Source organism: Muscardinus avellanarius, assembly GCF_963383645.1.
Source record: "Muscardinus avellanarius genome assembly, chromosome: 8".
In the NCBI taxonomy this organism is placed as follows: Eukaryota; Metazoa; Chordata; class Mammalia; order Rodentia; family Gliridae; genus Muscardinus; species Muscardinus avellanarius.
Genome location: NC_137794.1, coordinates 79,127,469 through 79,141,942, shown reverse-complemented (window position 1 = coordinate 79,141,942; position 14,474 = coordinate 79,127,469). Strand labels below are relative to the sequence as shown.

General features: G+C 39.9%; 1 protein-coding gene across 1 annotated transcript; it reads right to left on the bottom strand.

The window, feature by feature from the left end:
* Nucleotides 1-3,799: 3,799 nt before the first annotated feature.
* On the bottom strand, nucleotides 3,800-14,141 carry HEY2 (hes related family bHLH transcription factor with YRPW motif 2; the record flags this gene model as incomplete). Its single annotated transcript, XM_080700209.1, has 5 exons — nucleotides 3,800-4,485; nucleotides 9,494-9,575; nucleotides 11,882-11,965; nucleotides 12,097-12,175; nucleotides 14,059-14,141. 5 exons carry the CDS (start codon nucleotides 14,139-14,141, stop codon nucleotides 3,800-3,802), a joined length of 1,014 nt encoding a protein of 337 aa, XP_080556335.1.
* Between the last annotated feature and the right edge of the window lie 333 nt (nucleotides 14,142-14,474).

Genomic DNA, 14,474 nt, shown 5'->3' with positions numbered 1-14,474 from the left:
AAGATCTTAAGAGCTAAAATCCTCCCCCACCAATCCCTAGAAGCCCACCCATTCCCTCTTTCCTTTTCCTCCCTCACTTCCTTCTTTCCTCCATCTCTCTCTCCTTCTTCTTACTGGGGTTTGAACCCAAGGACATTTCTCTCTGAGCTATACTTCTAGCTTTTTATTTTTCATTTTGAAACAGGGTCTTGCGAGGCTGCTGAAAGTCTGAGTTTACAGGCCTACACCACCTTTCTTTATTCTGAGCATGCCTCCTTCTTTTGAGGGTCCCTGAGTGAATAGCTAGGACAGCAGCAATACCAATCAATGTGGGCTGGCAGGATGGTGCCTCACATGCTCTGACACACTACCCGAACTTGACATATACAGCACAGTGCTGGGCACATGGTGGTTATCAATAAATATTGACTTCCTGATGTGAAATACAAAACCATTCTAGTTGGCAATACACGCACAGCTTTTAATGGTTAGGGAAACTCAAATTTCTAAAATTATTTCTCTTTCTTTATATCCCAATAAATCCCCTTTTAGCTAATTTTGGGACCAACTTTACACAAATAAAATGAATCCAAAAAATTCTGAGACTAACTTTTATAATGATAAATTGAACCCTATAAACTCCTTTTCCTGAAAACACTTTTAAGGGGAATAATCCCTTTTCTACTTTGGTAACAAACAGGAAAATTATCACACTTAAAGTTGGTAAACCTCTTCACAAAACAGTTGGATCAAAGATGGCAAATGCATTGGTCTAGTTAGTATAAATAATGGATGTGATTTAAAAGTGGATGATATCGAACATTGATAATGGACCAATTAGTGTGAAACTTGAAATTATTAAAAATGATTATCTTTAGGGACACTGACATATCAACTAGATGGCTAGTTGGTTTGCAAATATTTAGTCCACTAAGTTGAAAAACAAAAAGTCACATATAACTGGGAAGAAAAATAGTGAGAGGGATAAAGAAAAATTAAGGAAAAATGAGAGGTGATTTATCTTGAATTATTGATTGCAATTTTTTTAAAAAAAGCTATTGATTGCTAAAGCAGTTTACATTTGAATAAAGGAAAAGGAGTCTTCTAACTGCTGATATTACAATAGGCACAGAATTGACTTTCAGATCTTAAAATTATTTTTATGCCTATGGTTAATAAACTATGATTTAAAAAAACCAACTCCAGGACTGGGAATATAGTTCAGTGGTAGACCTCTTACCTAGCATGTGTAGGGGCCCTAGGTTTAATTCACAGCACTGTGAAAAAACAAAAACAAAAAAAGCAAAAACAAAAACAATAAAGCTTCTAATACTACTAAATCTGTCTTATTACTTGCTACTGAATTCCATCACAGCTATCTGAATATACAAGAACCATGGGCTGACTGACAGGAAAAATAAGATGATATGGTTCCTCCTTCCTTTTTTTTATCCACTTATAGAGAGAAAAAACTATATGTTTGATGCATGTGTGTGTGCGTGTGTGCACGTGGCTCACAGATGTGATCAATCCTGAGGATTGAACTCAGGGGCATTCTACCTCTGAGCTACAGCCCCAAATTGATTTTATTTTTTATTTGTAAATAACGTCTCACTAGGTTGCTGAGAGCCTCATTAAGTTGCTGAGGCTGGCTTCAAACTTGTGATACTTCTGTCTCAGCACCCCAAATACTGGGATTACAGGCACGTGCCACCGTACCCAGCTATCCATTTGATTTTTCAAAAGCAAAATATTGTAAGAGTTCTCTTTAATTATCTTTGGGGCATATTTATATGCAAGTTAAGAAGATACTTTTTCATTCTTTTCATGTTGTTTGGTCCAAAGTGTTCCAGAACTTAAAAGTAAAATATACCTACTTTAGCCTTCAGCAAAGAGGGGGCAATGCCTACAATATTTCCACATCCACAGAAAAAATTATGATAGGTGTACAGAGTATTTACCATCAGGATGCATACTTATGGCTATTATGAATATATACAATGGTTTAAATTCCACAAACATGGGTTTCAAAATGTTTTACACTCTAGCTTTATCCATACTTGATAGTCTCTCACTCAGAAGTCTTGTATTTTCTTTTTCAAGAACCATGGTTAAGAAAAAGGCAGAGAAAATGGATCACTTCTGGCCTAAATGTCTCACCTGCCTACACTTAATTGACTTACAAGCTCATATAAATGCTATTTTCAAGTGAGCTGTGAATTATATCAGATAATGATTCTGAAATAGAGAAAAGCCATGGCTTAAATTGTTAGCAAAGGCTTCATTTGAAATTCACAACAACTTTCCATTCTGAAAAGCAATTCATCCACATGAAAACAGTCAAAAAGGACTTCATTTAATTAGTGATATGCAGACTTTTGCATAGGAAAAAGTTACAAAAGTAATGTGAAAAAGACCAGGTATGGTAATTTTAAAACAAATATTTAAAAGTATAATTTTGCATAATGTTTAACATTCTCATAATTTTTATTGCTTTCTCCACACAGCAGAGAAATGAAGTGCATAATACATGCTGTGCCCTTATCTTTCAAATATAAAACCTCATGTGCTCACAATTTCAATGAATTAAGAGATTATTTTGTCATTAAACAAAACCAAAGAACAAAACTAAAATCCCATTATGCAGCACTAGTCTAGGCATGGAAAAAATAATTTATGTACATCCTATTGTGTACATTCATCTTAATTTGGGATCAAATGCAATCATTCACTTGACCAAAAACAAAACAAAACAAAAAGCAAAAATCAGAAACCAACCATCTAAAAATTGTGGCTTTTCTCTTCCCAATGTTTTCTCTTTGTTTCATCACCTCCAGAAGAAATGCAACATCTTCCCCCAAAATGACAAGAGTGGAAGTTACATGGTATCTGGAGAAAATGAAGAGGATAAATATATAAAAGAGTCCCAATGAAGCTGAATAAATTAATCCAAACTTTTGCAAACTGGAGAGTTTTCAAGTTGGCATGAATCAACCTCTGGTGGGCAAACAGTATGCAGCTGCTTCTAGAAGCACTATGTAAAGGTAAGGCTTATATAAAGAAGCACCATATTTTGAACCATCTAAAAAAAGTGCCCGGGGGCTTGAAGGCAGAGCAGAAATGCTTGATAATCTGGGTACTGATGGAATAATTGCATATCCCAATGCACTGCTAGATGCCACTGCTTGGAAAGTCTTTACAAAGAAAGCAAACTAAGATAAAACTAGGTCTTTCAACTTGAAAATCATTTTCAGCAATCGTTTTGACCAATAAAATCTGTTAGTTTCAGTGCAGTACTCTGTTCTGGCCTTGTATTATATATCTGCAGCTTAATGCAAGACTTCTGTTCCTTTTTTTATACTAATATCTATGATCTTCTTTACTTGTGCAAAGTTACATGTTGAGAAGAAAACCTTCCTTAACTCAGGCACTTCAGAAACACAGATCCCCTCCCCCCATCTAGCTTCAAGTTAATTTCAGTCATAATGTGTTTTTTTTTTTCCCCCCCAATTCAGATGTTCAGATGCACTGCTGGATGGTACAGTCCATACATTTTCCAGGAAACTTTTAATAGAAACCAAGTGTGAAGTTTTCGAAAGTTGCTGATGTCAGTCGCCAAGCTGCCTTAAACGCCAAAAAAAAAAAAAATAAAAAATAAAAGATACCACATTTCCACTCGTGAGGTTTGTGTCTCAAATAGCTTTATTGTTCCTTTGTGGATCTGTAGGCATCTGTATGGCTACCTTCAGGGTGCAGAGGTGTTAAGCTGACTCTGAAATGAAGGACATTCAGTTACTATCGCAAGAAGTTCAAGGATAACTTAAAAGGCTCCGACTTCTGTCCCCCAGGGTCGGTAAGGTTTACTGTTTGTTCCGCTGCTCGCCTGCTGGGGACTGGACGTGGCCGACACCGCCAGGGGCGGGCTGATGGCTGTTGCTGCTGCCACGGCTGCCGCTGCGTTTGGGGGGAGCATGGGGAAGGCGCCCGCGAAGGACAGGGGGAAACTGTGCGCGGCGGCGGTGGCGGCGGCGGCGGCCGCGTGGACAGTGGCCGAGAGGGACAGGAGAGAGGTGGACAGAGGTGGCACGCAGGGTGCGACGCTGCCCGTCGATGGCATCCGAAGGGCAGAATCTGCGTGGGCAAACGTGGCGGTGAGGAGAGCAGAGCCGTGGGCGGGAGGCACTTCTGAGGCTGTGGACAGGCGGCAGGGGGTGGACTCCGAGGCGTGGAGTCCGCTGGGCTGGAGCAGGGCCGCGGGGAGATGGTGGAAGGCTGCTGCCCAGTGATGCGGATGCAGTGGGTGAGGGTGGTGGGCCATGGAGGATGTCATGGCAGCCGCCTCCCGTTGGGAGGCGCAAGTGCTGAGGTGAGAGACCAGGCGCGCACGCAGCGGGTCGGAGGAGTCCAGGCCTTCCACAGAGCTCAGGTACCTGGCCACTTCGGTTAAGCACTCTCGGAACCCGATGCTCATGAAGTCCATGGCGAGGGCATGGGCGTCAAAGTAGCCTAAAAGAGGATTTGAAAAGAGTGGGAAAAAGAGTAAGGAGAGAAGGGGCAGAAAAATGATACCGTTCCAGAGACACACGAGGTGACAGAAAGAGTTCCACTTTGCCCTTTGGAAGATTTAAGTAGAATGATAATCCTTTCTGAAAATATTGCCAGCTAGTTATGGTTTTAGTTTCCACAGAAATGGAGAAAGTATACTTTGCAAACTCACTTTTGTGACTGTTCTGGCAATGCAGTTGTTCTTGAATGTAGATATCACAGCGGGGGGAAAAATTAAGAACATTCTGGTTCAAACACTTTTAGAAAAACAAAGTCCCTCTTTTAGCTTTGTGGGATAATGGCATTCCCCAGTAAACTTTTCCATAGACAAGGTCTCTGTCAAGGTTACAAGAGTTGGAAATTACAGGACTTATCTGAAACATCGTTTCTTGGTTTTTTTTTTTTTTTTTTTTTGTGGTGGTACTAGGGTTCCCGGAAGTCCTTCTATCTTTGGGCTACACTCCCAGACCTATTTTTACATTTTTATTTGGAAACAGGGTCTCCTAAGCCAGCGGGCACGGCTGGCTTCGAACCTGCGCGATCCTCCTGTCTCTGCCTCCCAAGCTGGGGGATTACAAGCGTGCGCCACCATGCCCTGCTTGGCTTTCTTTTCTTTTCTTTTCTTTCTTTCTTTCTTTCTTTCTTTCTTTCTTTCTTTCTTTCTTTCTTTCTTTCTTTTTCTTTCTTTCTTTCTTTTTTTCCAATACTGAAGATGGAACCCAGGGGCATTCTACCTCCTAGCTACACCCCCATCCCTATTTTTTTTTTTTATTCTGTTTTTTTTTTTTTTTTTTAAACAGGGTCTCACTAAATTGCAGAGGGCCTCACTAAAGTAGCTGAGGCTGTCTGCAAACCGTGATTCTTGGGTCTCAGCCTCCCCAATGCTGGGATTACAAGTGTGCACCAAGCCCGGCATTTCTTAACATTTTAACAGAGACATAAGTGCAAATTAGCAGCTTAAAGGCTTTCTTTAGAGATGTGCTAGAATATGAACCAATTCAAAAGTGCCTCTTGACTCACAATTTTTATCAACTAAGGGAAAGCATCTTCTCATTACTTTGTATTAAAGAAATTAAATGAAAAAGTCAGATTTTTAAAAAGCACTCAATTACTAATTTGATGATATTATTTTTCTGTCAGATAACACAAGGGTGCTCTAGTGACCTGAGATTATTATACTATAACTCCTGGTTTTCCTAAAGTTCAAATATGTATCTTCTTCATTAGTTTACTTTTTTCTGACATTCATCCAAGAATAATATCATATATTAATTGTATCAGTGTGTATGTATGACCTACCCCAACACATATATAAAACTGAGGCAGGGTTACCTTGATCAGAGTTGTTTTTAATCCTGAGATAATACATTACAATAGAAAATGGTATTTAGAACACTATAATCATAGATATTTGGGGGAATGGCACCTTTTGAATATGAGACCTATATGTATCTTTTTCAGTCTTTCTCACTTGCAAGTTTATTATTTATTTATTTATTTATTTATTTATTTATTTATTTATTTATTTATTTTAGTACTAGGGATGGAATACCAGAGTAGGGGCATTCTACCTCTGAGCAACACACCCAGCTCTATGTTTTTCCTCTTTATTTTGAAACAGGGTCTCACTGAGTTGCAAAGGGCCTCACTAAGTAGCTGAGGCTGTCTGCAAACCACAATCCTCCTGTCCCAGCCTCCCAAATGCTGGGATTACAACCATGTAATCCCAACAACGCCTTCCCGGGTTGCAACTTCTTTTCAAGTAAGTTTCTAATTAAAACTTTAGTCTACTCACATTTTAGATGAATGTCTGCATGAATGAAAAATAGCACATTCAAATAGGGCTTTTTTCATCTAAGGCATTTACTACATAATCTTTTTATAAAGCTTTTGCAGATCAAAGTATTACCTCTTTCATTTTATTCATCATCTATTAAAATCAAGCTTTTTATATTTTATATTCCATATTTATTTTTATATTTTATAATTGAAGTACATTGAAAAACAGTAGTCGCAGATATTCTGTATTAACAGTCACAGATATTCAGTTTTAGCAGTACTAAGGAGGCTGAGACAGAAGGATTGCAGGTTAAAAACCAGCCTCAACAACTCAATGAGACCTTGTTTCAAAATACAAAATAAAAAGTGCTAGAAGTTGGCTTAGAGTTAGAACACCCCTGGGTTCAATGCCTATTTAAAAAAAAAAAAAAAGTCTTAGAGCTAGAATTCCAATGGAAGTCTGGAAGTCCCAAAAAGATGTTTGGGGGCATTATATTAACCATTAAAACACAAGTGACAGTACAAAGCCAATACAAGAAAAAAGCATGAAACATGGAGGACTGAAGACCAGCAGCCAAACTAGCTATGACCCAGGACTTTGGCACAGTTAGCAAGGAAGACCCTGGGATTAGGAAGGAAAGCTGTTCCTGAAGATGATGCCTCTGTGGAAAAATCCCCCATTTCAATACTCAGGGTTCTCTCTAGGGCTTTACAAACTTCTGACTTCCATGAGAGGAGGGAGGTAATGATTAAAGACAGATCTAGAAATCTGGAGGGATTTAGGTTACTCTACCAAATCTCCTCTAGAAACTACTGTAATTCCACGGCAGACAATAAAGAATAAAACAACAGAACTGGAACCCCAGGAGCTTTTAAAAATTTTCATCAGTGGTTATAAAGTGAGTGACATCTGTGGTTTGCCAAATATGTTGCTGTATATGGCTGAGTATTTGGTTGCATCTTAAGGAATATAAATCATTTCTATCCCATTGTTGAACACAGAGGAAAATGATGAGCAGCTGTCTCCTATGCATGGGTCTTGGGCTAACAACAGTGCACGTGTCCACTTGCTCTGTGCCACATGGTTCTATGGGCTTTAAGTATATTAACTCACAACAACCTTGTGAGACGGGCATTGTCACACTCTTCATTTTACAGACGATAGAACTGGGGCTCAGAAAAGATTTGCAATGCACCCTAAGTCACGGAGCTTATAAATGGCAGAGCCAGAAGTCCAAATCAGGCAATCCAGCTACAGAGTCTGTGCCCTTCACCATTGCACTCTGAGGCAGCTGTGAGCCCAAATCGTTAGTACCCCTTCTTCAAGACTAACACACTCTCCTGTGCCATGACCTAAGAACCCGCAGTCAGGTGACTCACATGGTGACTGCTTGGAAATGTCTGATCATGAACTATTCTGGGATGAATTTTAGGACTGTCAGGTAGCCAAGAACAGCAACCAACATGGAACTCAGATTTTATTAGGAAGCCAAAGAACAATATTACTCTTTAGAACTATGAGTGATGCCAAATATTTGAAACCCTGATAATTCTTAGCCTCGGGGCTAAGAATGCCAAGGGAGGCAGAGCAACCACACAGCCTCTCTTGCACCATCATACATTCAGTCTCCAACATCCTGAAGCAGCAGGTGTAGACACAGAGTCTGATGCTGGGGAGGCGTGCATATGGTTCAAGGTCCAGATCATGGTGTAGTGTTGCCCTCAAGAAACAACAGATCTCTTCTTTCTCAGATCAGAGGTGAGGCAGTAACCAAGCTTGGCTGGACCACTGGCTTTTATGATTGATCTCTATTTTATAAGAATGTTTGTATCACAGACTACTTTTTGGTCATTCAGGAAGATTCCTTGGGAAGGTGTGGCCTGAAGCAAATCCTAACATGTGGGCAGCTTCCAATGCAATGATCACCCTCTATCTGAGGTAGAAGATAGTTAAGAACAAGGCTGATGTTCTACTAATTCTCTGATTGGCAAACAGTGGCTTCCCTCCACTGCCCTGCCCTGACTGGAGACTCAGGCTATCAGGAAAGGTTAGTGCTGGGTACAAGAGCCACCAGTATTTGGTTGCAACACTTAACTCCTTGTGGTACCCTCTCCTTATTCAATTGTTAAATATACTGAATAATACTGGCTGAAATGAATACCAAAGGGTGAAAAAGCTATAAAAGATTAAAATTGAGTCTGAGTGATATGGAGGAAAGTGGTATAAGGAAATATGAAAGAATATTGCCGGGCGTGGCACACACTTGTAATCCCAGCATTCGGGAGGCAGAGGCCGGGGGATCACGGTTTGCAGACAGCCTCAGCTACTTAGGCACTTTGCAACTCAGAGAGACCCTAATTCAAAAATAAAAAGACTGAAAAATAGGGCTGGGGGTGTAGCTTGGAGGTAGAATGCCCCTGGGTTTCATCCCAAGTGCCGCCAAAAAAAAAAAAAGAAATATGAAAGAATATTGCAGCTTTTAGTATCTCAAATCTATTTTAGCATAAAATGAGGAGCCCTAACCTCTAGGTAATTTCTCCCTAAGGTACTGTCCAGTACAGAGGACATCTCTCTAGAGCACGGGGCCCAGAGTACCTACTCCTGTCTATTCTCTCAGATGTGAGTTTGCTCTGTTAATGATTTCTAGTACAGAAGTTTACTACCTGCACTTCAAATGTTCTGGGTGTTCTAAAGCCAAGATCAATCAAAGATCATTCTGAAAAAAGAAATGATGAAAATAATTCCAGAGTCATTTCCAGTGAAATAAGCTAAATTATTTTGAGTCTTGGCCTTGATTTAATGAAAAAAAAAAAAAGAAGGAAAAAGATTGCTTCTAGCCTCCTGTTTATGTTTGGATGTTTGTGTGTTTGTTTTGTCTTTCTGTACAGATTCTAGCATGTGATTCTTAAATCCCAAACAAATCTCTGACCAGGCTGCTGTGAATGAGGCTTTACTCCCAGAGTATTATGAAAGCAAACACAAGCCTGGGGTCAAGTGCTTCTTTTGTTACAGAAGTTCTTTCCCACGAGTTCAATCCTGCCATTAGCATTGATTTCCAGGGCTTTAATCTGGGGCCGCCTATCTCAGCTTGTTAAAGAACTGTTCAACTATGACTTCCTTTCAATATGAGAGTAAGAAGATGAAAAGAGAAAGGGAGAAAGGAGATAAAAATTGAAGCCACCTACTTACCTTTCCCCCCTGTTGCCTGAAGCATCTTCAAATGATCCACTGTCATTTGCAATATTTCAGCTTTTTCTAACTTTGCAGATCCCTTTGTGAACAAACAATAAAGTCTCGTAAGTCCTACAGAAATTGACTTAGAACATTATATACTAAATTTAGTATGGTAGTTTCAATTTTTCATCTCACTAGAATATTCTAAGTTTAATATCTTCACAGGAAAACCTGAATTCTTTCCCAACTTTTACATGAGAACACTAGTTAATTTTTATGTCATACCTAATGTTGGGTATTTGCCATTTTAACTTTTAAAGACCAAAAGAAGGCATAAAATAAATTATTTTTAACTATATGAATAATTATATTACTAAGATTGCTCCACCAAAACTATTACATTTGCAAAAATTTCAAACTTTGTGTTCAGTCTCTACCCTTGGTTAATAACATATCTTATTAGGGTGCACTCAATATTCATCTAATGTTGAAATCTAGATCAGCTGAATACCAGCATTGCAAGATAAAATGATAGGGTTTCAGCAATTTATTTTTAAAAGAAGTTTACTCAAAAAGAGAAATTTTTAGTAAGTCCTTATGGTAATTCATAGAAGGCCACCAGTAAGCAGAACCAAAAAGAGAAAAAGACTTCTAAAGTTTTTTTCTCCCCTAACAGTTACCAGCAGGTGTCACTGTGAATGCCAAGATCACAAACAAAAAGAATGTACAACTTACTTACTTTTATACATTTAGCATCGATAAATGTATAAAAAATTTTGAACCTTTAAAAACAGTTCTTAATAAAATTGTCTTAGAAATATATTTTATACTCCCCCCCCCCTTTAAAAAAAAAGAAGTTAGCCTCTGGAAACCAATTGAAATCCAAATGTACCACCTCAAACTGTCTCAGGGGGCTGTGGGTGGCTTCTAATTTCCTGGAAGAGCTAAATAATTAAACCAGTCTGTTTCTTTTTTAAAGGAGTTTAAAGTTTATTCCAGGTTCTCTGCTTTATTTGTGAGAATTATCAGCACCCAGTACATGGCGAGGGTGCCAGAGTGATTTAGCGGCTCTAAAGAGAACTCTTCTAATCATGTTGTGACAGGGCCAGCTCGCCAGGGTTGGTAGCCAAGTCCTGGAAATGGGAAAGCTTGTGTTAACGGTAACTACCAAACAACTGAGGTTTGTTCTAAGTTTTGTTTTAAGTCAACATTTAGGAAAAAAATCTAACAAATCAAGGAAAAAAAAAAACCCCACCAAAGTGACTGTTCTTCATAACTGTAGACATGTCGGAACTAAACGACTTAAAAATAGCATTCATTATTGAAATTTTTATTGGTAATCTTTTTGTCACTGAAAATGTTAGGAGTTAAAAGTATAAATTTCCAGTATGATTATCTTATTAAACTGTATCTGCATACAAATGAGATGACTTTTTTGTCTTAAAAATATATAATTGATAGCATATCGTATCCCATACTTTTGTCAGTATTCAAGTTTCCAAGAAAATGTACAAGCCTTTTAATGAAAGTGACTAATAACTAAAAGTACAGTTCCTGGACAATCTCCAGGGGCTTTGTAGTGCTTGTTTTATGTTTACAGATTCATGAAGTAAATAAAAAATGGAATAAACAAACAACTGCTGTCTTGTACCCTACTTGGAATTCAAATGAAAATATTTTCAACAAGGACATGCTGCCACAACATTTGAAAGATGCCCTTAGGAATCCATGCTACTAGTCACTATGGCAGAAGGAGAAACAGCTTTTCCAAAACCACAAAGGAAGATTTAAACATTGGGCTTTCTGCTTTCCTAAGTGTGTGACATCTTTTTTTGTAAAGGAATACTTAAGACAATGAAAAGAGGCATTTATGACTAAGTTGATTTCTACCAAACTTTCAAAATACACCCCAAATCAAACATCAAACAAACCCAGGAATTAAAAACGAAAGCAAATGGCTTGGTATACTAATTGTGTTAGTTGTCTTATTTATGGCATAGAACTAGGGATGCTAATCTTAGGCTTTTTAAAATTAAAAATTTTAACAGTTTGAGGAAAAAACAATATTTCACATTTTCTTTCTTTCTCTTTTGAAGAATACAGAATACTATAGACAGCACAGTTTTAAACAAAACCACTACTGGTATTCATAGAAAGAACAGAGAAAGCATGAACACAGTTACCCTTAAGGGGAAAATAAGCTAAAGAATGAGAATGTTTTTCAACTTCATGATGGATTATGTTTTTAATAGTTTGCCACAACAAAGCATTTTTATTGAAATAGCTTCTCTGTGCCAGATCAGGGCACATACACCATTATTTTAATGAGGTTTAACAAGAACCCACATTCCCAGATGAGAGAATCAGATTCTATGAGCTTTTGGGGGTAGGGGGGCAGCTTACTTGTTTTTCAAAAGCAGTTGGCACCAGTCGTCTCAACTCAGATAAACTGTTATTTATCCGATCCCGGCGCCTTTTCTCTATGATCTATCCCAAAGAAAGCAAAACGACAAAAGTTTATGAATACATAAATGATAAAATTACTCATGATGGAAAAACACAACTGTTACACATTAGGCTGAATTACATGAAATAAAAAGAAAAAAAAGGTCACATACCCCTCTCCTTTTCTTTCTTGCCATAATCTGAGATGTTGTCGTTGGAGAATTTGATCTAATCACAGAGCTAGCACTTTGCCTATGAAATAGGAAGAGTATGTCAGGTGCTGCATTAACATAACAATTGTTTCTTCTGGGTACTTCATGGCACCCATTAAATAGAGCAATCACACAGTTCAAGTCTCTGTTATTTTATTCTCGGTTTTTGCTTCACTCTTAATAGACTTCGCTTTCAGTTCTTCTCTCGTTTTAGGTAGAAATTACGCCTTAAAAAAATTATGTGTGATCCAGATGCCAGGTTCATTGGCAAAAATGTCCCTAAATGTTTAGTTGAATATCCTAGTGAAATAATGATGGGCAATTGAGATGGAAATCAGTTATTAGCATTTTCTAGTTCCACTCACATATTTCTTAAAAGTTAATAAATTTCTTTACTATCATCTCTCCTCCTCTCTCCTGCCACATTGAACAAAGGAATATCACTTTAAAAAACAAGGATAATATGAAACACCAAAGTCAAATCATTACTACACATCTAGGCTGCCTCTAGATGCAACGTTTAAAATACAAAAGCTATTACTCTTTCAAAACTTTGATTAGTGGTATAACAGGAAAATATGACAAATTTGATATTCTGCATACTCAAGTTCTAAAAGAATATCCTCAATTACATATGCCACTGATAGGAAAATTAGAATTAGATTTGAGTCCTAGGTAACTGCTTTACTTTGAAAATGAAACCATTGTTGCCTCTTAGCCTTCAGACTAAGCTTATATCTCTAGAAGCTACAACCCACCTTGGATTTATTAATCAAAAGGTATCTTGACATTGAAAATTCAAACTATTTGGTCCCATAGCTTCTACATTCCTTTCCGGTTGGTGTCTCTTTCTCTTCATAATGCATGAATACTATGCTTCTTATGGTCGCAAATTCTCCAGGTCCTGTTATTTGTTCTTTCATTTTAGAAACGCTGCACACACCAGGTTCCTATTACCTCACCTTCTCACTTCTGGATCTTATTTCTGAATTAACTATCCCCTTCATTCTCACCCCTTCTCTACTGGTTTCATCTTTCACGTGACATCTTCCGGCTTTCAGACCTCCTTTTTAAAGATGGCACGACAACACTTTAACAATAAGATACTGTAAACGGTTCACCTAAGTATCTTGCTCTTGCATCTTTCAGGCTTTGGTTTGTACGTTTTAGAATAAGAATGTGAAAGAAAAGCCAGTTTTCCAAAGGCAGGAAGAATTTCACTCTTTGAGTGACAGCTTCAGATAAATAATTAAGGTGCTTCTGGGGATGCCAATTAGAAGCAATTATCATTTGACCCGCCTTGGCTTTAAAATGCCTCGGTAATCTCCCTCTGTCACAGGAAAGTGGAGGTCTGGCTTCTGTGATCACGACGCCGATCTTTTCCAGACTTTAGGACAAGCAGTCAAAGGAATGATGTCCGATCCGATCCTTACATCTGTCACTCACTCGGCGTGATAGAAAAATCACACACGGTCAACCTGCACAGCGCAATCTATGGAGCCTAGACTACAATTTCTCAAAAAAAAAAAGCCTCTCTAAAAATGAAAAATAAAAGTGTTTCCCTTTTCTCCTGACCTATTTTGGAAATGCTCCCAAATACAGTGGCGGGGGCGTCGCCCGTGGCGGGGACGTGCCTATCCGCGCGCCCAAGGCTGACAGCCCGGGACCCTCCCTCCCCAGCTCCTGCGCTCTCCCTCTCGGTCCCGGGTCCTCCCCGCCCCACCCCTGCAGAGAAAACCCACGGCCCTCGCCCCACCCCAACTCAGGCTGGACCAGCGCCCACTACTCAAAAGTTTTGGGGGCAAAACTTTCTCCAGTCCAACACCTTGCAGAGCGGAGCCTGGGGGTTTCCAAGAAGCCGCTGGAGCCCAGAGCTCCCCGACACCCTCCGAGTTTGGCAGCTCCCGCCCAGCCCGGGCTCACCCGGAGTAATTGTTCTCGCTCCCCACGTCTATGGTCTCGTCCATGTCGCTCTCCGAGGTCGTCTCCTCGCAAGGGCGCTTCATTGCGGCAAAGACGTCTCCAGGCGTAGCCTGCCCGAGCCGCGGATGCTGAGCAGGGTGCAGCGCCCTCCCCGCCGGCCTCCTCCTGCCCGCCCTCCCGCCCTCCCTCTCAGGCCTCCGCAGACGAGGCTCCGGCGGCGGCGCGGTCGGCTCCTCGGGGCTCTTTCCCACGCTGCAACCCTGCACCGCTGCAAGAGCCGGCGCAGGCCACGCCCCCCGCGCGGGCGGGGCCGCTGCTCCCGCGCCCCCGCCCTCGCCGCTCTCAGGCCACGCCCCCACGAGGCCGTAGCAGCCTTCTATTGGCTGAAGTCGAGAGGCGTGGTCGCACTGGCCAAT